Genomic DNA, 26516 nt, shown 5'->3' on the forward strand with positions numbered 1-26516 from the left:
ATATGGACAAGGTCAGGGGTTGGGAAGAGAAGTATTTATCAGGAGTGATGCAGCCAAGCCTGGACAGGCACTTACATCTCCACATCACTGCCAATGCACTTGTTCTAATCCACTTCTCTGAATTCTGTATGGCAGGCAGCTCAGAGAGCACCCACTGTGACCTGCAGCCCTGCTCTGGGAGCTGAGATGCCTTTACCTCCTCTCCTCTGTGGATGGCAGTCAAAAGGCTTTCAATGCCACACAGGTGGCATGATTGCCAAGGCTGAGGTTTCACCACCTGTGCTTTTTGTGGACCTGTGGCCTCTCTTCAGAGGTCCTGAGTCTCCAGTGATCTCAGGAGAGCAGGATCATTGCTGGGGGAAGGGTGCAGGCAGACCATGGCTGGGGACTGCACATATAGACCAGGGAACACAGGCAGATGCAAGCTGCATCTGCTTCATATCAACAGCAGCACCACAGTCAGACACAGAATGTTCCTGTGTTTTCCTCTGGCCACCTTTTTGACTGATTTCTTCATTAAAACAAACAAACAAACAAACAACAAACAAAAAAACAACCCCACACCCCAAACCAGTGAAATAAATGTATGCAGTGATACTATTCTCAGATTATCTTAAAATCAGGACAAACAGCGGTACATGGCCAAGAAACTCATTGGCCCAGGGGGAAGATACAGCACCACCCAATGGCCACATCTTGGAGACATGCTGCCAGATGAGGAAGATGCTATAAAAAGAAACCAGATGTATCACAAGAATGTCACACCTCTCTAGAAACCTGATCTAAAGTGCGCTGCTTCAGGGCTCTAAATCCCATACTTTATCTATCTACTAATCCCACCCACTCTTCTGCATGCTGTTTTGTCCCACAGCCTAATTCCAGCTGTGTGTTCCCCTCTTTCACAGCTGACTTCATGTTACTTTTACACTAACTTGTTTTTGTTAAGAGCTTTTCTACTCCTTTTTGTGGAATGGCAGCAGGGATCTGTACCTCAGCCAGGACACAGTGCTCCTGCCAGTGCCCCTGAGCACTGTGGCAGTTATGGGTAACAGGTCTGCTCAAGCCCAGCAATCACTGTGCCTGTTCTGAGCTTTCATAATAGCTGCAAACCCAACCATTTCAGATTGAAACTGTGTCCTACTGCATGCCACAAAACAGAGTTTTCTAGGCCTGCTTTACACTTGTGTCATGGTTTAACCCAGCCAGCATCCAAGCCCCATGCAGCTGCTCACTCACTCCCCCACCAGCAGGATCAGGGAGAGAACTGGAAGCATGAAAACACAGCCCCACACCAGCCACTGTGAAGAAAATTAACTCTACCCCAGCCAAAACCAGCACAATTTGTCAATGAAAAAGAAATGGACACTAAAAAATATCTCACAAAAGTTAAATTGCTAGACTGGCTGCTATTCCCCATAATCTCTTCCTGAATAGGAACTGCTTGAGTTAATAGCTGACTTTTTCTCCTTGCAAACAGTGAGCTCATTGTATGTTTCAAACAGGAACACAAAGTGATGAATGGCAATCCTGCCAAGCGTTTTTTCCTCTACTCCCCAGAACAATGCCAACAGCAAGGATGAGAGATCTCTTCTGACTGTGTTTATCCCCTTCTTGCTTTGGAGAAAATGGCTTTGAGGTCTGATTGACTTAGCACTGGATGTGTGTTTCATTGATATCTCCTATTGCAAAGGCAATCTCTTTCAATCTAAAATGACTGAGATGTTGAACTGAATATTGTTCTGATGGACTAAAAAAGAAAAATCAACAAAGAGCACTTCATGGGTAGTGTATAGTCCATATTTAGCCATAAAATATAGCCTTGCATTTCACAGGGGGTTTCTACTACATTGTAAAAGAATATTCAGGCAAAAAGGTCACATTATTGAAGTTTGAAATTCCTTCTTCATTCAATACAATCGAGGCTTTACACCATTTTCTAAAATAAATGTTTCCCTAGGCACTGAACTTGTTTCTGTTCTCTGAGGCTGCAGAATATAAGCCTTAAGAAGGTGCTGTTTCACGGAGAGCAGTACAAACCCCTGCAGGCAGTGGTACCTCCTGCTGGCTGCAACAGCTTCCATTGGACTGAGCCAGTTGTACCTTTGAATTGAGCAACTTTATCAACACCTCACACAGAAGTTTAATCAAGACAGACTTCAGAAACAGCAAAACACTTAGGCTGGAAGGAAACTGAAGAGAAAGTTTTTTTGCTGAAGAGTTGAAATCTAGTTCCAGAAGCACTGACAATTTACAGCAGAAAAATATTGTCACTTACATTAGGATTGTTAAGAGCCATGCAACCATCATTTCATGCACTTACTGAGTTCTTCAGTTATTCAAGATTAGACAATTCCACTTGTTTGTTTTTGGCAAAAAGACACTGCACATTAATGCTTGGGAGAAGATGGAAGAGAGAAATTTATTTATACACCATTGCATTTTGAATGGATTTTAAAGGAAGCTCCTGCTTCCAATCATAAAAATACATTGTTGTAATTGCCATGAAATCCCAGTCTGTAATACAGAAAATGTTGGCAGCATAAGCCAGCTTTCTGCTGCAGTACAGGAAACCCCTTGCAATCAGTATAAACAAAAACAGACAGAGGGTGGGGGAAAAGAAGGGAAAAATCATCTGTGCTTATGAAAACATTGTTTTCTATCAGATAGTAAGGTCCAAGGATCTGGCCTATCCTGACAGGAAATGGATGAATAAATAATCCAAACTAGACATTGAAATTCAGGGCATAAATAATTATGCCCTGGAGTCTTACTGTGCCTTCTTCTCAAACAGTTTTATCAGTACTGAGACAGTTTTGAAAAATGCTATTTGTGGAGATTTTCTCAGCTAGAGACAACTTCAAGAGGTTGTTATTTTGGTTGCCCATTAACTTTGGGCAAAGTTAATGACAGTTGTCTTGTCTTGTATAAAGGCAAGGAGAGGAGGGGAAATGAAGAGGGAAGGGAAGGGAAGGGAAGGGAAGGGAAGGGAAGGGAAGGGAAGGGAAGGGAAGGGAAGGGAAGGGAAGGGAAGGGAAGGGAAGGGAAGGGAAGGGAAGGGAAGGGAAGGGAAGGGAAGGGAAGGGAAGGGAAGGGAAGGGAAGGGAAGGGAAGGGAAGGGAAGGGAAGGGAAGGGAAGGGAAGGGAAGGGAAGGGAAGGGACAAGAAGGTTTAGGCAGGGTTGGATATGATTTCCTGTGTTGTATGTGATAGGTAGCAAGGGCTAAGGTTTGGCAGGACACTCACAGTGTCATGTTCACTGGGATGACTACCAGCCCAGGGAAGAGACAGGAGGAGGCAAAGTTTCTCTCTTGGAAGCTGTCTGGCCACTCCATGGCAGCTTGGACCCATAATTGCAGCAGCAATTATGATTATAAAGTCCTTCATACCCTGAATGAAGCATGCCTTGCTATGTGCCTTTTCCATACGTGTCTTTGGGAGGAAGAGCCTTGTGTCCTCTTGGCCAACAAGTGCCTGAGTGCAGTACATCTGCCCAGTGCTGTTCATTACCTGAGGAACAAAAGAGCCTTAGTATTAGTTGCCCAAGCACTTTCTAGAGTACTGGAGTGACTTTGCATGATGGCTCAACAGAACAGCCCAACAACCATAATCAGCTCCAAAATTTTACTTTAGACATAAAATTCAACCGGAATCTTTCATGCAAGGATCGTCTTCTACCTTCAGAAAGCAAAATATATCCTGAAGATTGGCTTGGCTTTGCTATTTATTAATTGTACATGATGCATTTATCTGTCAGTTATGAATAATCAGTTACTAGCTAATTATAAATAGCTCTAGGATAAACTGCAACAACTGCTTAACAGCATCTGGAAGGCTAGAACTGTGTTTGCAGTAGGAAACCCTGCTAGCCATTTTGACTTCTTTATATGAGACAAGCTATTAATATCAGGAGTATTGCAGAAATATAACTAACAGTAACTTATCCAGGATTTTTGAGTTTAGCAAAAAAAAAAAAAAAGCATGTAGAACTAGTGTTTATTGAACAATAATTTAAATAGATTGTGAAAGCAAGGCACCACTCAAGAAATGTATGAACCTTATTTAATTCCATGTCCATTAATGTGCAAAGTAAACAGCATTTTCCTCTCTGTTACATATTGATGTCATGCAAATCATTGTCAGCTAATATGAAATCAATCATTTGCAATTACTGAAAATTAGACAATCAGAGCATGAAATGTAGGCATGATTTTTCACTTAAAAACAAACACACAGGGTGGATTTATGAAACACCAAACCAAGAAATATTATATAAACAAAAATGTAACTGATTTTTTTGGACAACATTCACCCTTGTTCCAGGAGCCAGTGTTGTGGTTGAGCACAGGCAGGCAGATAAAGCCCACCCTGCTGCTCACTCTCCTTCCCAGAAGGATGGGGTGAAAATCAGAAAGGTAAAAGTGACACTTGGAGGAGCAGAAAAGGCCTTGGCTCTGTGCAAGCACTGTGCAGCAGTAACTTAAACATCCCTGAATTGTAAACACTGTTTTCAGCACAAATCCAAAACACAGCCCCATACTAGCTCCTGTGAAGAAAACCAGCTCTGTCCTGACCAAAGGCTGTGCACAGAATGACTGTGAAGGAATTTTAATATTTTAAATGTACAAAATTATTAAACAATAATAACTAAAAGGTAAGTAATTAATAACTTTTGAGTTTTCATAGTAAAACAATTATGTAACCTGGAGAGCAGCAAGAGCCAACAGGAGTTAAGTACTAAATTACCTGGGCTACCCTGGCTTCTTGCACAGAAAGTTGAAGAGAATTTTGCCAGAAATTATTCCCAGTACCACCGTAAGTCCTGTCCTAAAACCTTCCTGATGAAATCATTCTCTTAAAATAGCTGGACAGCTGAGGGCATCTGAGTGTCAAAAGCTGGATGTTGCAAATACCCCACAGTGCTACATTTAGCTCTACTTATAACCTTGTGAAAATAAATGTTTATATTTCTAAAACTGACAGAGCTAAATGTTGTTGAATAACAGTGAATTCCCTTTGTGAGGTTTCTGTGAATGCAGCCCTGTACAAAGATCCAATTCTATGCTGTAAAATTCGAAGCTAGAAAACAAAAAGACATGCATTTAAAAGAGAAGTTCAGTGCAAATACAAGGGATGTGGGAAAAATTACAGCTGGTCATCAACTTCTTAGGAAGAATGGAGATGAGATTATTTGGGTTGAATTTCACTAAAATATGCCAAAGAACTATATTTCATCTACATTTTTTTAGTCCTAGACCATGTAAAAATTACCAAAATCCTAGACCATTCTTTTAGTCCTAGACCATGTAAAAATTACCAAAGTTTCATACACAGGAAATCTTCATAGCAAAGATATCATCTACTTTAGGAGAACTTAATACTTTCTTTTTTTTCCCTAGATATTTTATGAAAGAGGAGGGTTAGGAAGGGCTTTGAAGTGGTTGAAAGAGGCAGTTGTCACTCCCATTCTGTTATACATGACAGAAAATGCACACTAAAGGACAATGCAGCACTTCTGTAACCACAGTTTTCCTGATGTCATCACATCATTTTGATGCCTTTCATGGGAGTTCTATCCCCAGCACACAGCCCTTAAAATCCTGTGGATGACATGAGCTTTTAATGATGCCTTGATAGGAAATGTGAGAAGTCACTAGACTGCTCATGCTCCAGGCTCATATATAAATCAGGCAGAAGCACTGAAAATAAATCTTATCACTTTAACAGATTTGTAAACACCTCCAGTTTCTGCAGTATTTTCTCTAAGCTGAAATATAAACATGGAGGCCACAATATCTGCTTCCTCTCTTCCTCTCAGATTTACTGTCTTCTCTTTGGTAAATGATATAAATTCAGGCCATCTGAATGAGTCTCAGCTGGAAAGATGTATACTATTACTTTCTAGCTCACAAAAGCTTTCTAAGATGCAATAAATTCATACTTGCAAAGCAATTTTAAATCTTCACATGGAAAGTACAACCTTCATATTATATGTGTCATGGCACTGATATATTAAGATAGTCTGATGGACTGTTATGTTTTTCATATTTCTTTATTAAACGATGCTGTGCCATAATTATTACTTCAATCACTAAAGAGAAAATGAATATGCATGCTAAAAGGAAAAGCAGAACTAATGTGTGTTAAATGTCTGTTCATTAAATCTAATGAATCTCCATGTATAAAGAGCAGACTAAAAAGTACCACAGCTAAAATATTGTGACTGAAATCACTTATTTATGAAACTCCTCTAAAGCATCTCGAGCTCCTAAGACTAAACTTTTATATATTTATGAACATAACCAAGTGCACTTGTCCCAGCCCATGACTATTCTGTGGTGCAGGTAAAACTCCTTCCCCCACCCTTCAACCCAGCCTGCTGGGGCTGCATCACAGGAGCACTATTTAGAAAACAGCCTATTTTCTGAGCACTGAGCCCCCTGCTGGGCTGGCAGCCCTGGATGCTCCACCTAAGAGCCCAAGTGAGCAAGAGGGTGGGAGCTGGAACAGTTCCCCACACTGCTGGCTCCTGGGAACCCCAGGCCAGGTCATCAGGGATCTTTTCTCCTTACCATTAAAAGAAGATGCATTAACTGCATTGCTGGAAAAGCTATGGTCACCAAGAAAGTCAATAAACAAATGTGTTATCTTAAAATGGGCAATATATCACAAAATAAATCAATAGCATCTTATGTGAGCTTTTTGGCTCAAGGATGCTCACATGTAGAGCATTACTTTATTTTCTTTCAGAACAATTAAATGATAACAAATGCATGACATAGCATAAGCCAGATTTCAGCCATGTTAGCTGTTAGCTGTCATAAATTCCTTGGCTTGCTTTTGAGAAGATCTGTGAGTTTGAGGCTGTGAGTGCAAAGAAATGTGGTGTTGAGCCATTCCTCTAAGTCAGTTAATTATTAATCATCATGCCAGAAAGATCTGGTGGCTGCAGTGACTGGGCTGCGTCCCTCTCTAAGCACATACTGACATTTAATGTCACAGAAATTTGGGGAAAGGGGGAAAATACTCTCTCTATTTTTTTAAAATGTCCACAACTTAAATATCAGATATGAAAATCCCTACTACTATATCAAAGTTGGATTTTCAAGCGCTTTACTGAATCTCCTGTGCTTCAGCAGCCATTTAATTCCAGATGCTGCTAGGCATTTAGCTTTCAGAATCAGAAATCTAACCATGAAGACAAACCCAGATTCCATCTTACACATGTAACAAGCCACAAAAAATAGAGAACCAGGATGCCATCCTAGTAATTCCATAAAAGCTTCTGTTTTCTACATTAATGGTTGAGAGAGTCCACTCTTCATGCTTTCCCCTAATTCTGTGTTCTGTGTGTTGTACAAAATTCAGTGGATGAAAAATGTCTGTCACTCATGAGCTTCCTTCTACTCTGGATTAAAGTCACCTTCACAAGCAATGAGGCTCACCTGAGAAATCAGAAATTTCTCTCAGTAATTGATACCTGCAGTCTCTGAAAAATCAGGTTGTGAACAGTCTATGACCAAATATGATAAATATTAAGTCTGGTTATACTGACAGAGATGAAGGGGTAGGTGGAGGCTGGTGAGGAGAGGTGTCTTTCAGGGCTTTGTCTTGGGACTGGTGCCCTTCAATATGTTCATCAATGACATCAGCAGTGAGATCAGGTGAGCCTCAGCAAGTCTGCAGATGACACAAAGGTGAGCAATGCAGTTGGCACAACAGAAGGAAGAGTTGCCTTCCAGAGGGACCTGGACAAACTTGAAAAGTAGGCCCATGAAAACTTCATGAAAAATCAAAAAATTCAAGTGCAAAGGGCTTGCACCTGGGTCAGGACAATTCCACATATGAGTACAGGCTGGCAGAGGAGGCAATTGAGAGCAGTCCTGCGGAGAAGAACCTGGGAGTCCTCGTGGATGAAAAGCTGAAGATGAGCCAGCACTGTGCATTCACAGCCCAGAAAGCCAACCTCATCCTGGGCTGCATCCAAAGCAGCACGGCCAGGAGGGCAAGGGAGGGGCTCTCCCACTCTACTCTGCCCTGGTGAGACCCCACCTGGAGGGCTGCATCCAGCTCTGGAGTCCTCAGCTCAAGAAAGACATGGACCTGTTAGAGCAGGTCCAGAGGAGGGCCACAGAGATAATCCAAGGGCTGGAGCATCTCTCCTGTGAAGACAGGCTGAGAGCTGGCGTTGTTCAGCCTGGAGAAGAGGTGTCTCCAGGGAGACTTTAAAGCAGCCTTCCAGTACCTAAAAGGGACTTAGAGAAAGGAGGGAGAGAGATTTCTTATACAGGCAGACAGTGACACGACAAGGTGCAGTGCTCTTGATTTGAAAGAGGGTAGGTTTGTATTAGATGTTGGCAAGAGATTCTTTATTAAGGGGGCAATGAGGCACAGAAACAGGTTGCCAGAGAAGTTGTGCTGCCCCACTCCTGAAAGTGTTAAAGGCCAGGCTGAATGGGGCCCTGAGCCACCTGATGTAGTGCATGGAATCTCTGCCCATGGTTGGGGTTTGGAACTGATGACCTTTAAGGCCCCTTCCAACCTAAACCATTCTATGATTTTAAAATGGCCTGGCAAATATTCAGGAATGCAACTGGGAGACAGCATAAAAGCAATATTACATTTTGGTACTCCAAAAACCCAGAAGACTCTGTGAAACCCACTCATAGATGTCACAATGTTACATTTTTTCTGAACTGTTTATTTCCCTTTAAAGAGATTTTCACGGCAATAGCAACTGAAATGGATGTCCATGTTTCTGCCCCACAAGACATAAGAAGTGGCAGTTGCAGCAATGCAGAACCAAAAAAGGCAGCACTTCCATACTGATCTGTCTAATCCCTTCTCCAAAGTCCTTGTTCTTGGTAGCTGATACATGCAAGCAAATAAAAACTCCTACCAAATACATTTTAAATGGGAAGACACTTGTGATTTGCTCCACCTGGAGGATGGATGCAGTGCAGTCTGTCAGTCACTGTGAGATTGGTATTCATAAGCAGCTGATTCCAATTAGCAGTTTTAGACAAACAGGGTAATGGCTGTGAGTACAAATGGCACTCTTCACTTGGTGTGTTTTCACAGAAAGCCAGGCTCGCCCGGATCCGCGCCGCCAAGAGCGGGAGCGCTAATGCCTACATGCAGAGCAAACGGAATGGCTTGCTGAGTAACCAGCTGCAGCAGGTAATGTTTGTGTTCCCCCCACCTCTGGAGTAACCACTTAATGACAGCCCAGCAGTAGCTTATTCTACTTATCACCAGGGTGAGTCACCTTGGGGCTCTGGGCAATGTTCTCTTTAGAGGTAGATTAAGGAAGGATAAACTGGACAATTACTACCATTAAAGGAAGTTGTGAGAATTGATGGTGGGGTATTAAGAGATGAGGGAAATGTCCAGATAGAAATGCTGGATTCAATGTAACCCATGTTTTTGGAGTTAGATCCTGTAGAAGACCTCATTAAGGAAAGTACAGAGTATTTGCCTCTTAGGAGGTGGGTTGGATTAATCTCACTTGGCTTTAAACAGGTTTAAACATGGGTGACAAAACCAGGTTTCATCATCAGTAAAGGAAAAGGCAGCTCTTGAATACTGTTTGCAGAGAGGGCTGTTGCAGAGTGAAGTGTTCCCTCAAAGCACCTACTTGGGTTTAAGGGAGAATCTTGGTGATTACCTCAGATGCATTATAATCTAATGTTATCTGAAGTAAATTCCCTGCTCCCCCCTGCCACAGAAGCCAGGACCAGCAGCTGGGACTGGGATCCACAGTGACCACCCACGCTTCTGGGAGGCAGCCCTTGGCTGCTCAAAGCTGTACCCAGCCTAGAAAGACTGAAGACAGAGTGGTTTTTAATCCCTGCCATTTTCTGGCATCTAGGCTATTCCCTGAGGAATACAGGAAGGCTTTTATTCCTCTGTGCCCTTTCTGCTCAATACATGTTAAACAGCCGGATACTTAAACCTATAGCCAGAAGAGGAGGAAGTGGCTGTCTGTCTATCTGTCCTGTCTAGCATGAGAGATGAGCAGTCAGAGCCCTTGTTTCCTCTTCTGCTTGAAAGAACTCAAATATTTGAATGAAAAAGACACAAAATAGCTTAATTACCATGCAGATTTCAACTATCCCATGGCTGAATTATATTCTTTTCTATTATCCCACTTCCTCCCCTATTTGGTTTTTTGCTTTCTAATGAATAATTATGAAAGCAATTAATAAACAGTGGATGCTTTCTACTTAATTCTTCATTCTATGTCAGTAACATTTGCTATACACTTTCTAAACCCAGTAGATTAGGATCACTGACATGAATTTTTGTGTAAGCAGCAATACCACAAATTCTTTAGTGCTATGAAGTGATCCTGGGAGGACAGCTATTTTTAGTTTTCTTCAAATGAGGCATATTCTCAGGAAGAACAAATATTTTACTGTAACTTAAATCGATTAAAATTTTAAACATGTGTTGATCCAACATTCAAAGCTTATGTGTTGATTGCACTTGTAAATAGTTCTATTTTATCCATGCATAAAAGATCTAAGACGAAAACATTTAAAAGGAGGTGCAAGGGAAGGAAGGAAAATAGTTTGATTAAAAAAAAAAAAGCAAAAGCAAATTAAGGTGCAAAATAATTTTTGGTACACTTTGTAGACGAAGCGTTGCAGTTACGCTACCATGTACAATCCAGATTAGCTCTGATCAAATGTTTGGATAAGAACCCTCTTGTTCAAAACTGAGAATAATACAGAGTTTTATGTATCAACAGTCCTCCAATGAAGAAGAACAGGCCTTTGTTGGAAAATCTGGCTCTTCCTTTGAAACACAGCACCACCACCTGCTTCACTGCCTGGAAAAAACTACGGTAAGAAAAGAGAGCTGTGTTTTCCTGAGAATTGCAACACCAGCCTGGTTTTGAATGTTTCCAGTTCTCTTTTCTAATTAATGAGCCTTTATATTAAAGCAGCTAGCTAGGAAGAAAAGCCATTTTATCTTATTGTAAGGCTTTATACCCAATGCATATAAATAAGAGAGATGTAACTTCTGCTATATTTGATGGAGATCACTGTGAATCTCAAAAAAAAAAAAATACCCCCTCCCAAAACAAACAAACAACAAAGACTTAAAATTTTTCCCGCAACAAACATTGCTAAATTTTGATATATTAAAACCCGATATATGTGTGGAATTTAATGTTCTCCTTTTGACAGCATGTCTTTGAAATAAAAGGGCCCAGTTGTTATGTCAATTAGCAATACATCACCCATATGCTTGTTGTGTTTATGTCTCCTTCATTCTTACTTTAGAAGTAATAATTTTATAAAATGTGCTGTAGGACAGAACATTTTACTTGCTATTCAGAGCACACTGTGGTTTGTTTTGCTAAGATTCTTGCTGGGTCCTTTTGAAACTTTTGGAGACATTTTGTACAAGAACCTGATAATAGCAATTTGCCTTTAAAATTTTTCCACAGTAGAATATTGCAAACATATTTAAAAATCTAAGTAATAACCACAGGTCTTGTAAAACTTTCATAGAAATAATGGAAAAAAAATTCTATTTATTTGGTAGGAGCTCAATTCACCTCCCAAAGTTTCACCTTTCCTCTAATCATAATGGAGGAGTCTAAAACTTTTTTTTTTTTAATTTTTCTTTAAAAAATGAAGTCTGTAAAGCAAGTATTATCTTTTTTCTTGAATCCACATTCTTCATTCCTTCTGTTGGGTTCTGCTACTGGCCCTGAGCTCCTATGATATATTAACACAAAAATATATGCAGCAGTTCCAAACTGTATTCTGGAGATGATGCATTCCTAATATTTTAGGGGCCAAAATTTTTGATATTTTGGCCCCTCAGCATTTGGAATCTGACAAGTTTCTGGTTCGTTGTAGGACAGGAAGGGTGGTGTGTCTTCTTAAGACTCTCACCATCCTTTGTGGTATAACCATCATGATACTGAGAAAAGGCATATTTTCTTTTCTGTCACTGAAAAGTCAATAGGATAAGATCTCACCCACCCTCATAAATGCAGAGTAGGCAATGTTATGGACTTCTGTGAAGATTGCATTAATAATGAAACTAATTGCACTAAAAAATATATTTTACAAATTACTTTTAGCTAATTTAGGAACAGTTAATTAATAAGTATAATTAAATCAATTAACTTGTGCCATTATAGCATTTCAAAATGTTTCAACTCTATATTAAAAGTTCAGTCAATAAAACTCTTTAATCATTGCTCCATAAAGGTTTTAGGAAGCACAAAATTACTTTTAATCAGACAAATAACAGAGTTCTTGGCAAACATACTGCAAGCCCCTGAATGTAATCTCACAAGAGCAATTAGGTTATTTTTCTCTCTGAATTTTATGCCTACTGTGTGATCATATTCAAAATCTTGACTGTGACTGACATATGCCTTATAAAAGTCATTTGTCAAGCAAGTTCTTTTTTTCCTTGTCACTTGAAATTTACATTCTTCAACACCTCTTAATTCACACAAACATATGTCTGAGTGAAGAACAGAAAAAATGGAAATAAAAATGTTATGCCTATAAAGGTATTTCCATTTGTTGCAAACATTTGGCCAGAGTTGTTATTCTCTTTACTTTGTTCACATATTTTATATTGACCCCATATGGCAATTCTGAAAAACATCAGCATCTTTCCAATTAGAGCAAAATTTTTTAGGGGAAAAGTAATTTACCTCATTCTAATACACAAAAATGCAACAGGCTGACAAAATTGATGTGAGAGTAAGTAGAGTGTAAAATAATCCAGAAAATGCTCCTTAAACAATTCCTCTAAAACACTGTCAGGATACACAGACTAACTCCAGCAGTAAATGGAAAGAGTTTTCGTGAAAAAGGAGGCTTTCTCAAACTGCATGCAAACATATTTCAATCTCTGCCTAGTTTAGAATAAGTATAAAAACTTGTCCCACTCCCCTGCATCTCCTCCCCTCCCTTGCCACCATAAGTAACACCACTATTTCACGCTCTTTTGCGTGTATAGAAAGTGTGGGAATTGTGGCTGGGTGTGAAATACTCCCTAATTACTTGGTTAATTAATGTAAACTGGTTATTTGAGTGGATTTGGATTCATATTTGTGACCACCCTATAAAACTACTGTCTTTCCTGGGACCAAGTGAAGACTGCTTGAATAAAGAGGACTTCATTTGACTAAAATGCTCAGTCCTCTAAACTGCTTTTCATACGTCCACTACAGTAAATAGGAACTTTTTGGATGCTTTCAAATAACTATCTCATCTCCTCTAATCAAAATTACTATTTGTTTAAATGTTCTTTCTTTTAGATAGATGCATACCTCAAAAATGCTGTTTCAGATCCTGATTTCTAAGATATAGTTCAAAAGGAAGTCTTATAAACTTATCTGGAAAATATTTATCAATTTTATTATATTATAGTTCAATATAAGGAATCTTACTTATTTTCAACTGACATTTAGAGTGTTTACAAAAGCACCTCTTGCATTTTATTAATAAACATAATCCTCTACTTTGTGGCACTTCAAAGATTGTACAGATATTTATAATGCAAAATACACTACAACCACATGCTATTTTGCAAAATAATTTAGATTAACATTTTCTTGTTAATTTTGTTCCAGTGTTTACATTTGTATTGGTATTCAGCCCAGACTAATATGGGCTAAACACTGTAATCAAGAATAAGCTAACTTTCCCAGTTTGTTCAGTTGTGTCAATTTAAGCCGTTAAACAATCACGATTAATATGTTCACTTCAATTATCTTCCTGTGTGTGCTTTGTCCCTTTGTTGGATCCCTCTGGGCTAGAACCACGAGTTTGTGGATGAGCAAGTCTACGAGGAGAGCTGCATGGAGGTTTCTACAGTGAACAGGCCCCCGAGCCACAGCCCCTCTCTGTCGTCGCAGCCAGGCGTGACGGGCACGTGCTGCTCGCGGCGGCACAAGAAGACGTACCGCATCCCCAACACCGCCGTCAGCGGCAGCCGCCCCGGCAGCGTGCAGGAGCTCAGCACCATCCAGATCAGATGTGTGGAGAGGACACCCCTGTCCAACAGGTACTTCATGTGCATGGGCACACCCAGGGCTGAGGCCCCTGGCTTTGTTAGGGAACTGATGCAAAGGGGCTGTGGCCTCCGTAGGCAGGCGGTGAGGCTGAAGATGAGAGTCCAATACTCATCTAAAAAGAGGAACTGCTACTGAAATATTCTGGGCTTCTTTTGCTTCAAGCTTAATCCAAAATAATGGAAATAGTCTCCAACATAATCCAAAATAATAGAATAGTCTCCCTCTCTATCCATTTCTGCCCTCTCAGGCCCTCCTCACAAACTACCATGCCCTATTCGCAGCAAACAGCATCCATGTTTTACCCCACGTAAAATAGAGCACCAAATGTTCTATCCTATGGACAAGTCCATAAAAAAAAAATTTCACACAGATATACGAGATGAGCAAGTGCTCTGTCTGTCCCTTCTTGGTTCAGAGGCATATGAAATGAGACTTCCTTGCATTTCTGCAGAGCAGAGAAATATAACTGATTCCCAGGGTCCTAAGTGTAATAGTCATAAGGAAAACTCTTCTAAATAAAAAAATATGAAATGGATAAGAAAAATGTATTTCCTTGTTTGAGGAGTTATTACAAAAGTGAGGTAAGTGCAGTTTAAGAGTGTGTAATTTATTGAATGTCCCTGTACTCTCAAAAGTAAACTATTTGGCTTTTACATATATCCAAATATCACCTCTGAAAACACAGCAAAGGTCCCAGAAGATGCAGAAGTGTTTTCTATTGATCTCACATATGCCACCCTTTAATAAAGAAGCATTTTCAGTACAAGTTCCTATAGAGATTGTCTTCTTAAGCCACATTTTGAGTAGCTTCCTTTGTATAGTTATTACATTTGGATTTCACTTCTGTGAACAGTCCAACAGCTTGGAACTCTTCAAACTACTAAAGATTTTCAGCTGTTATGCAATGAAACCTCCTGGCCAGCACCAAGCTCAAATCTATCTTAGTTTTTCAGGAAATACTATGGATTATCAGAAATACTATGGAAATACCTGGATCCATTCTTTTTCTGCTAGAGGACGTGCCTGCACCATACTTCCAGATGCCATGTATATAAAAACAAAAAGCAGCAGCTTTGTGCTCGAAAACAAAAACACAAGCATAAAATGCTGGTTTCACCTTGAAATAGTCTGAGTTTTTCAAGTCTTTTACTTTGAGGAGGTACTGCAGCAACTCCATGAACATATTAACACAAATTTAATTAGTGCATATAATAGAGTGCCTTACCATTGTGTAAAAACAGAATATACACAGAATCACAGAACCACTAGGGTTGGAAAAGCCCTCCAAGATCATTGGAGCCAGTTATTAACCTGGCACCACCATGTTCACCACTAAATGACATTTCCAAGGGCCACATCTACATTCCTTTTGAACATTTCCAAGGGTAAACCACTTCCCTTGGCAGCCTGTTCCAATGTCTGACAGCCATTTCAGTGAAGAAACTAGTCCTAATATCCAAATGTTATTAAATAAGCATGGTATTGAGGAATATGCAGGAGACTTGGACTGGCCCTTAGTTTCCACTTTCCTGCATAGTAAGCAACTTGGCTATGCTAGCTTTGCAATGGTTCCTCTGTCCAGAAACACAGGTGATGGCTGAGAAGTGCTGAAATGGTGGGAAGGAAGGGAGAAAGGGACATGGACATGAGCATAGCCGTGGACCATCTGCTGCTGGGGTACAGTGGGGTGGTGCTGCTCTGTACTCAGAGCTCTCCAGTGGGGCAGGATAGAGATGGCTGGCTGAGGGAATGGAATCAGGCTCAGGAGGTTTGTGGTAACGTGGACTTTCATTCTTCACGGATTTTTGTTTCTTCCTCCAGCCGTTCCAGCTTAAATGCCAAAGTGGAAGAGTGCGTTAAACTAAACTGTGAGCAGCCTTACGTCACTACAGCAATAATCAGCATCCCAACACCTCCAGTCACCACACCTGAAGGAGATGATAGGCCAGACTCTCCCGAGTACTCGGGAGGAAACATTGTCAGAGTATCTGCATTATAAAACAAAGAATTATTTATAAATTAGCATAAAGACCACTTGCAAGCTGAGCTCGAGCAGTGAAAAACGAGTCGTGAGGAATGAGAGAGCTGACAAAGACAACGCCCCTTGACGAGTGTGCCAGTGGCCGCAGAGCAAGAGGTTCAGGAGAAATAAACTTTGTGGGTTTGGTGTCATAGGGTGTGAACCAAAAGGAGTTTCTTACCCCCTGTCCGAACTGATGCGCGGTGGAATCTTCTGTGACTTACTATATGAGCACAATGAAATGTCCCCATTGATGCTTCTTCTTATCATGAAAGCTCTTTTTAGAAAAAAACACAAACGAAAAAATAGAAACCTATGTTCCTGCTGAATGCAAACCAACAAGAAACATTTTGATAACATGTCTTTTTTTTCCCTGTTAATAAACCACAAACTTGTTGAAGAACTGTCAAAAAATGAATGAGAAAATGCTCATATGAAATATGTTTGTACTGACTGAAAGAACTACAACCATAATGCATGCTGAAATTATTTGAAGCTGTGATCTCAGTTTACTTTTGTTGTTTTTCAGATTAGGCATGATAAAATAATACTGTAGAAAGGGGCATTTCCGTGCACTTACAACAAGCTGATTGTTAATGTTCCATGGTAGTTGTACAAATAACTTCCCTTTGAAAAATGCAGTATTTCTTACTCAAACACTCATTAGTGAACTAAAGGTGTTCAGTTAGTTCAATATTTACTATTGTTTTATCTTGCTTCCTAGGTACTGTTACAACTGCAATAAGTCATTGTACACCTGTTGTATCAGGAATCAGGATTTTTTTTAAGGTATTTTACACAACTTCATCTACACTATAAACTTCTAATGGCAAACATTTAAATAATCTTACAGCCAAACTGCACCACAAATTGCTATTCAGTCATTGCTCCTTTTGTTCACTGCTCTCTATTTCTCTGACACTTCATTGCCCACTCCAACATACCTGTATCATTTGGGATTTCAAGGACACTGATGAATCAACAGTCTATTCTTCCATAGACAACTTGTCTACTTCTGTATTTTCAGAGCAAACTTCTTGTCACAGTTAACTGCTACAAGAGCAATCCTATTTAAATTAAAATTACCAAAAAATGTGTTTTGGGGATCAGCTAACACTTGTCTCCAAATGGTTCCTTTCTTACGTCCTGCAGCATCCAGAGTATTAGCTACACTGGAAGACACTGAAAGATATTCAGTAAAAATGATGACTAAATTCTTTTTGTAATTATCTGTTAAACTTGCATCTTAAAACTTGTTTGAGAATTTATATTGTGTGAAAAATATTCAATTACCTACGAACAATGATAGAATAATGGATTGAGTCCCAAAGCTATAAAAATATAATTGATTTCAATTGGAATTTGCCTACATGGGCAGGCCTAAAAGCTAATATGAAGGCTTTACAAGTTAAGGCTTCTTGGCTTCATTTATAAAAGACATTGATATTATCAGAAACCTTTCTGATAAAAAAGTGTAATTTTTCTTCATGACAGTACATTAGATGTATCATAATGCTTCTTATATTCATGACATACCATACATCGTATACATCAAATATACACAGAATATGTGCATATCAATACATACATATATACATCAAAAACACTGGATCAGAAATAATTGCATGTCTGCAAAATAAAATATGCATATAAATCAAAACGCTCAGTGCATTAGATGCCATTACAATAAATGATTAACACAGTTATTTAATAGTTTGAGTAGTGTATGTTTCAGTATAGTATTTGCTAGCATTCTACTGACCTGAAAATTTACATTAAAATACCCACTAAAAACTGAAACTTGCTGATGATACACTTTTTCTTGCACACAAATACTGGTCTTTCTCTCTACCTGTCAACAGTGAAGAGTAGATGATAGACTATCATGCTACAGTATATACACCAAAATACAGCATCACATATTAGAATTAAACTGCAAGTAAAAAGAGTAGATAATGCCATTCATTACTCTTTTACCTTATCATTTACTTACTCTGAAATTAATGCAGTCTTGGTTAATTTGCAATTAACTTCCCAATTTTTTTTTTTCAAATCAGAAAGATTTACTCATTGTAAACTGAACTTCTGCATTTCTTTCAAGCATCAGAGAGCAGAAGCATGGGCTGTGCTCTGAGCCAGAGGAAGGGCTCCTTCTGAGCAGCCCTGCCTACGTCCACTACCCAGCACTGCTCTCTCTTCCACCCTGCAGCAGATCTGCTGAAGCTGGTAGGTTACATAAACTTTAATGGATTCAAAGGAGAGGCAGAACACACCAGTTTTTGTACTTGCATCCTACTTCTACGCATGGTTACTCATACTTGGTCCCCACCTTTTCCCAAACATTTATTGATATAAAAACTGCCTTGATGTCAGCAAACTGCAACAACTTCTTTATGTCATGTGGTAATTCATGACTCGTTATATCAGCTAAAAAATGAAAAGGGGCAGTTACTAAACCTACTTTGGTACAGACTACACACAACCCAGGAAACCTACTGACTCCATCAGGTCATGTGTCTTTTAAAAGCTCTTTATTCTCCTGTTCATAGGCTCTAGAAGGAACACACTACAGCAATACACTTGCATAACAGTTATACCCCTGAAGCAACTTGTACTTTCATTTTTAAAATGCAGCTTAAGAGATGATTTAGTATGATTTTCCAGAATTCCAGTCTTGTCTCCTATTTCCATATGTCACATGCAAAACCATTAATTTATTCTGAATTTGGGAAATACACATTTTTTTGGTGTTTTAGGTGATTTAAATGCTGTTTTGGTAGTGAATGACTGTTGATGACTGTGTAAAATGCATCTGTACTGTACATGAAATGTAATTATTTCTGTGTATCATACAAAGAAACCAAGATTGTTGTTTTGACAATTTCGTTTGACAGTCATATATCGTATTTCAGAAGGCAGCATAATACACGTGTTATGCTGAATAAATAGACATTTGAGGAATATTTAAATAAAACATCTGCATGCTTGAACGGGTCAACTTGGTTTTGCAATAACTTATTAATGAAATTTTTTTTCCCCTCTAATAATTTGGAAGGATCACTTAATATGAAGTCAGCAAATATCCTAGACAGTAATTCCAGACAAGACATGAGTGTATCTTAACCATACTAGAACCATCAAGGCCAGGATGCCACAGCTCCACTGCAGAGTTGCCCTTCTCCTGAGGGACCAGCCATCACCTTTCACTTCCCAGCCTGCAGCAGCAGAGAAAATTGGAGCAGCAGTTTGAACACTTCCAGCAGTATAAACTCAACCTCTTTATCTGTATTTTAAAAAATGTCCCTTATGTACATCCAAAAACCAAACTGCTCTGCTGGACTTCTCATACCCGCTATCAAATTCCCTTGATAAAATATGAGTGCACAGAGAAGATCAAACTTTTTGTAGTCTAAGAGCAGGTAGCAACACACCATGGATCACTAATGATGTAACTAGGGTAACTAGGTGCAGATGATGTTGATCAACCCTGGCGCACCTGATGGCTGCCTCTGTGAGGAGCTCGCTGCACTGGGTGGTGGGGAAAGATAACAGATAACACCTGTCTGTGAGCTATCCCAGAGCATTTTTGATAACAACTGTGCTCTCATAAAATAGCCACAGAAGGCAAACTGAAAACGTACACTTTACCTTTTGAAGTTGTGGATATACTCTTGGTGGAAGCATCCTGGCTACCAAAAGAAGGCTTTCAGAGCAGAGAACCCAATGCAGCCTCAGCTGCTGCAGAGAGAAGGGGGCATTCTGAGAGGAAGCTGATCTGGAAAAGGACAAATTACTGAAGCCACAGGATCTTTAAATTTTGTGCAGGGAGCGTGGTTAGGAGGTCATAAGCTCTCTTTGCTGCACCTGAGGCCCACCAGGGCTTTATTTTACAACTGTCTATGGGAATATTTTAGGACCATCACCTGTTCTAGAGGAGCCATCAGCTGATGGGATACACAAACATGTGGCTAAAAGAGAAGGAGTGTCAGGAGTGAACACAGATTGGCAATGTCCAGAAGATACATGGAATTATCCAGCAGCTTATTTTCTTACCCACCTATATCATCTAGTTGTCTACCTAACAGTATCTATGCACAAGGAACAACTGAAGTGGGGGAGTGCTGAATAAAAAGGAAGTAGATATATAAAAATTCTCAAAAGTTTAGGACATCACATTTTTTTAAACAGGAAGTAGGCAATCATACACAAGTTGGAAAGTTTTAGATACAATCTCACTTCAACAATAGCATTCTGTATGAATTAAATGCAATGCTTGTAGTGGGCTGACAACACTGGCAGGATGCCAGATGTCCACCAAAGCCACTCTAGCTGTTCCTTTCTCAGCTGGGCAGGGAAGAGAAAATGTAACAAAGTAATATATCTTGGGTTCAGATATAGACAGGGAGAGATCACTCACTGACTGCTGTCATAGGAAAAACAGACTTTGCTTGGTGCAATTTATTACCAATCAAATCCAAATAGGGTAATAAAAAATAAAACATCTTTCCCCCATCCTTCCCTTTTACCTAAGCTCAACTTTATTCCTGAACTCTACCTCCTCCTCCTCCGACATGCAGGGAGACAGGAAATGGGGTCTGTGGTAAGCTCATCATGTGTTTTCTGATGCTCCCTCCTTCTCCCAGGAAAGGCTCCTCACACTCTTTACATGCTCCAGTATGGGGTCCCTTCCATGGGAGATGTTTCTCCACAAAAATCTCCAAAGAGAGTCCTTCCCATGGAGTGCAGTTCTTCATGAACTGCTCCAGCATGGGTTCCCCCCAGGGTCACACACAGCTGCCATCAGACCTGCTGCAGCATGGGTTCCTCTCTGCACAGGTCCTGCCAGGAGCCTGCTCCAGTGGGGGCTATGACAAGGTCACAGCTTCCTCCAGGCACCCACCTGCTCTGGTGTGGGGCTCCTCCTGGGCTGCAAGTGGGCCTCTGCTCCACCATGGACCTCCCTGGGCTGCAGGGACACAGCCTGCTGCACCATGGGCTGCACCATGGGCTGCACCATGGGCTGCAGGGGAACCTCTGCTCTAGTGCCTGGAGCACCTCCTGCCTTTCCTTTTTCACTGACCTTTGTGTCTGCAGAGCAGTTCCTCCCACTCCCCTCTCCAGCTGCACTTGCTGTTGCCACAACCACTTCTTCTGCTTCTTAAATAGCTATCCCAGAGGTGTTACCCCTCCAAAGGGCTCATCCTTGGCCAGCAGTGGGGCCGTGCTGGAGCTGGTTGGCTCCGGCTCTGTCAGACACAGGGGAAGCTTCTCAGCTTCTGAGAGAAATCACCCCGTAGCCTCCCCACTACTGTGCCATGCAAACCTTTAGTGCTTCAATTTTGTAAGACTTTAATAATCTATGTTTTTCTGCACAGTTTACAGAATCACAGAATATTCTTGAGTTGGAAGGGACACACAAGGACCAAGTCCAACCCTTAAGTGAATGGCCCATATGGGGATTGAGCTTGAAACTTTAGCATTATTAGCACCATGCTCTGAGACCAAAAACAATGCTTTTGCAATAAAAACTTTAAAAGCTATTTATAAATCCCTTCCTCCACCACATTTAACTATATAGTTGCTGTAACCATCAGCCTCTTTTTACTATTCATTCTTTATATATTCCCTTATATTCATATATGCTTTTACAAAATGAAAAGCAATAAAGAAGAAAATACAGCTCTTTCCTTCCAAAAATCTTGGTCATACAACCTGTTAGCAGATGAATCAATACCAGGACCAGATCCAAGGACCAGAAAAGTGATCTTTGCCTCCTAAAAGCATGCTCAGCCCCACAGCAACAGGCACAGTCCCATGGACTTGGTACAGTCACTGGGCTGAACACAAAACTTGGTGCTGGCAGGAAGTGACCCCTTTTTCTGATACAGTTGCACTCCTTGAGTGCTCTCTGAAAAATGTTAAGGAGCATCTCTGCAGTTGTTTGCTTCAACAAGAAAGATTTAGTTCATTACACTTCATGCTGCAGAGAACGAAAACCACACCATCCTTCTCCAAGTACTCCTGTAAAACTGAGAAAAAAAGAAAATAAGAGGAAGTAGTTTTCACTGCCTCAAGTATCTCTAAATGTTCCTGTCTTGCCAAGCAGCCTCTCTCCTACATAGAATCTAAAGCTCTACAGGAAAAGAGCAGGCTCACCGCAGCCTAGCCAATTAATTTCAAGGCTCTTTGAAGAAGCCCTAGAAAAACAGGCACCTCATAGCCTGAGCAGTCAATGAAAAAATTCTTGAAGTGTTCCAATTTACAGATGAGACCTATTTCTGCAAATGGGGTTAAATACTCAAAATAGAATTATTCTTTCCCAGAATGTAGACAGGCTCAGGATTTGGGTAGCCAAGCCCAAGTGAGGTTTTGCTGACTGTAAATGTTCATTGTTGTGGAGGTCCATAAACACTGCTTTGGGAGGTTGGCTCTGTGTCTAAGCAATCCCTCTGCTGTTAAAGAAACGTGACTACACCTGAAGGCAGTGCTTCCTCACACCCAGACAGTTTAAAACCAAATGACCTGGGCTCTAAGTATCTCTAAATCCCAACACAATCCCCTAGCTTGGCTTGCCCTATTTGTTCCTTGATGAGCAGGTTAGAATACATCCAGGTTAGAAGATACACAGGCAACCCCCATGATAGTCTGAGCAGTCCTTGTATGGAAAGACCAGGAATATTTGAAGCATGGCTAAGCATGGCTTCCACAGACACTCCTGGGGTAAAACTTTAAGGGCTGAGGCTTACTGGAAAAAGGGAATTTTATATTTCTTTTTACATTACTTTTTTTACATTATTTAAGTGAAATTCCCTACATTCGGCAGTAATTCAATGCCAATAGTAGGCGTGTACACGTAATCCATAATCAAGATTTCCCAATTTCTGGTTTGTATGGACTTTTTTGATTTTTAAACAGGGGCAAGTGATGACTCAATGCATTGTGTAGCATCACTTAGCATAGCATTCTGAAGCCTAGAGATGTCCTGCACTCAGCCTTTGTCAGATACCTGCTCCTCAGTAGGAACCTCACCCTCAGCTAAGGCAAGGCTACCCAGGCTGAGCAGTGGGAGGGTGGAACTCAGCTCTGCCTGTGCAGCAGCACCGGGACAAGGCTTTCCAAGCAGAACATAAGAATGTATTCCTGACAAAGACACTCCCAAGCAAAATTTCGGGATGGTCTCTCCTTCTATCTTCTTTTTACCTCCCAAAATAAGTATTAGCATCTATAGAAGTGCAAAAGGAGAAAGGTAATCTTGCTTGCAATAGCACCCTTGAAATAATTATCCCCAGAAGCAGACTGCGGAAAAGCAAACAGCCCACACAACTGAAGTGCTTAATTTCACAAGCCCTTAAGAAGTTTTCTCAGAAGTAATAAAAAAAAAAAAAAAAAGAAAATTGCACTAACATTGCAGCTTCTCCCCAACAGAGTAAGTGGAATGGGTAAGTCAAATTAACTCACACTAGCAGGAGGACCTTCCCAATGCCCATCCAAAGCACTCCCACTCTAGGACTAAAAAAACAAAAGCCATTACAGAATTTAAGAGAAAAGTAATTTTATTGTCTACCAAATCACACCTTGATTTCTTTTTTCCTTTTACAAATTCCAAAACAAATGAACTAATTTTTAATGTAATATTATGTGAAAAGCCCATTTGCCACAAACTACTATACTCAATGAAACAAATATATATTTCAAGAGTGTGGCCAATTGTAAAAATAATCCTATGACATAGACATTGCTCATAAAAATACAGTAAAATGCACTTTCCCCACCTCAATAAATACATTTTAATCTGTTTCTGGCTGGCATTTTAGGCCACCAGAGATTTCTTAATGAAGCACTCATCAAAGTAAAATTTTTCCTTGTGTACTTTTACAATTATTGCAATAGCATCCAGAACTGTAAGCATTTTTCCTGCAGTCTTTTGTTTCTAGCTTCAGGGGAATCATGGACAGGAGAAAAGATTTATCTATAAAAATGTGCTACTCCCATATTGATTCCCATTTTGGCAAGAATGTTTAAGGTTTTCTTCCTTTTTACTAAGAAACAGTCCACAGAACAAACTGTTTGAAGGAAGAATTCTCCAGAAAACTAAAGTCTATTGTCCATAGCAACAGTTTTGTTTTCAATCCCTGTTTAATATATTTAAAACTAAAAAAAAACATTATGTTAGATAAAAATAGAAGTTTTAGAACATCTTTAAGAACAAAAACTAAGATAAAGATTTTGTTAGAAAAAAGAAAATCTCGCCCTTTTTACAAATCTTGCAAATTTTTGAATCCAAGTACTAACTTGAATTGTAGCTCTGCTTTCCATGCACACATGAAAACACACAACTATACATACATAGATCCCTGATAAAGATATTTTCCAAATGGCTTATTAAAAGTCAATTTCAGCTGAAGTCACATTTTGTTTGCTGAAAGCACAGTTGTTTCTTCAGAAGATGAATATTTCTCTTCCCTTCCCATGATGCTTCCTTACAGGTTCAGTGTACCTGTGATTGATGTCAGTGTTTTACACTTCACACAGCTTGTGCCAACGACTATTACTGTGCCCAACTGAATGAGTGCCTTTTAGAAATGAATACACAAAATCAACTCTCTTTCACAGCTGAGGACATGGCTAAGAGGCTGGCAACAGGCTCATCTTTCTTTGCTGGTCTTCTTCACTTCCATTCATTAGCTGGTTTCCAACACATAAGAAGACTGATATATTTGATGGAACAGAACAGAAGTAACAACAACACAAAAAATCCTCTGTGACTTCACAGATTCATTGGATCGCTTACAGCTCTTCCATTTCAAACTGTGTACTAAAGCTGTTTGCCATGGATGTATGTTCAAAGATCCTGGTCAGGCTTGGTTTCAGTAGCTCCATGGAATGACATGACAGCTCCTGCGAGGTATCACTCTTCAGTGCCATGATCTGATCTGCTCTGGGATCCCTTCTGTCATAGTACAGAGCCCACAGCAAAGTAATAGTGAGGATCATGGCCAGGATCTGCATTACTCCAATAGAGATTCCTAGGAATCTCAGCACTTGCAACTGCTTCGTCCCCCTCAAGAAAGTGTACATTTTTTTACCACATCCCTGTAAAACAAAAACAGATTAAAAAACAGTCAGTAATATTTGGGTTGCAGTTCCCAAGGCTTAGCTCATCCTAGCCACTACTGTCTTTTCTGGCTCTCAAGAATCTCTCACTTCCTTCAAACCTTCCTTCCTTCATTCCTTTGAAAATTATTTTGCCTACTTTTAACTGCTTCCATAATGCCAACTTTAAGTTTGCTCATACACAGAGACCTTACCGAAAGATATTTGTGCTACTTTTCAGAAATAACTCAAAGTTAATCTCAATTAGTATCAACTCTCACTAACTGTTAAAGAAACTCAACTTGTTTTGCGAAGCTTTAAAAAGCCATTAAAATCCTTTTTATTATCTTGTTTCTCTCTTTAAATTGAAGATCTTCAAAGCTGCCAACTATTTTAAACTCTTTTAGACTTTTCCTACACATAATACTACACTCTGAAGCTAAAACAGTATTGTAGGAAAGATCTATGAACCTGCGTAGCCTCATCAGCAAACATCCCATGAAAACTATGCCACAACACTGTAAGCTGATGTTCATAGAAATGGAATTTAGCTCTTTCCAAACCTTCAATGCAGGCTCCACAGTTTGCTTCCATGGCCAACTAACTCCCACATAAGGCCTCAGAAAAGCTCCCAAGCCCGTGTAAGGCTGCAGGGATTCACAGAGAGGCAGCAGCTTTGGGAACTGCTGGCTAGGAGTGCAAGCACAAGTTACACAGTGCTGTCGCTCAGAAAGGGTGATGTGAGTCTTAGAGACAATAAAACCAAGAAGAGAGGGACCTCTGCTACTCTGCATGATGCTTATTCTCTATTCTAAGCTTTGCAGGGTTTCACAGCACAATTATCAAAGTAAAATACATATCAAGGGCAAACTCAGAGTAACAAATTGGATGGGCACTGGTCCCAGACACAGACATCAGGAATCCATCAAAATGGGCACTGTCTTGAGAATGTTATTTGTTGCATTTACATCCTCACTTCATATTTCTTATAGCTTTTCTAAGAAAATAAAGCAATTGATCAAAGTGATGGAATCTGAAGACAGGACATGATAAATAACACTTTTCAATCACACATAAATTCCCCAAAGCCCATTTCCCCAAAGCCAATTTCAAATGCTACAGTCCTAGAAGCATTTGATGTAAGGTCCAATTTTTGCCACACACACAGAATTCCCACTGTACTCAACCGATTTTCATTTAGGATGTAAATAAAATTAATGTACTCTATGATAATTCTACCAGAATAAATTATACGATCTTGATGTCTTTGCTTGTTCCATTGCTTCATTTTCTAAACAGCAGCAAAGACACACAAAAAGGAGCAAATATGCATTCTTTGAAATTTAA

At 39.9% G+C, this 26516-nt stretch overlaps 2 protein-coding genes across 5 annotated transcripts in view; one reads left to right on the forward strand and one right to left on the reverse strand.

Annotated features, from left to right (window-relative positions):
* The window catches only part of KCND2 (potassium voltage-gated channel subfamily D member 2), a 263386-nt gene extending 244312 nt beyond the window's left edge, over nucleotides 1-19074 (forward strand). For both annotated transcript variants that reach the window (XM_077178982.1, XM_054631854.2), the window contains exons 4-7: nucleotides 9079-9177; nucleotides 10751-10846; nucleotides 13799-14046; nucleotides 15878-19074. In XM_077178982.1, coding sequence (XP_077035097.1) covers nucleotides 9079-9177; nucleotides 10751-10846; nucleotides 13799-14046; nucleotides 15878-16055 — 621 coding nt within the window. In that variant the 3' untranslated portion in view covers nucleotides 16056-19074. The remainder of the gene's footprint in view (nucleotides 1-9078; nucleotides 9178-10750; nucleotides 10847-13798; nucleotides 14047-15877) is intronic.
* A 4537-nt stretch (nucleotides 19075-23611) lies between these two features.
* TSPAN12 (tetraspanin 12) overlaps nucleotides 23612-26516 on the reverse strand; it is a 41310-nt gene continuing 38405 nt past the window's right edge. For all 3 annotated transcript variants that reach the window (XM_077178983.1, XM_054632279.2, XM_054632278.2), the window contains one exon: nucleotides 23612-25169. In XM_077178983.1, coding sequence (XP_077035098.1) covers nucleotides 24864-25169 — 306 coding nt within the window. In that variant the 3' untranslated portion in view covers nucleotides 23612-24863. The remainder of the gene's footprint in view (nucleotides 25170-26516) is intronic.

This window comes from Agelaius phoeniceus, chromosome 5 (genome assembly GCF_051311805.1).
Source record: "Agelaius phoeniceus isolate bAgePho1 chromosome 5, bAgePho1.hap1, whole genome shotgun sequence".
NCBI lineage: Eukaryota > Metazoa > Chordata > Aves > Passeriformes > Icteridae > Agelaius > Agelaius phoeniceus.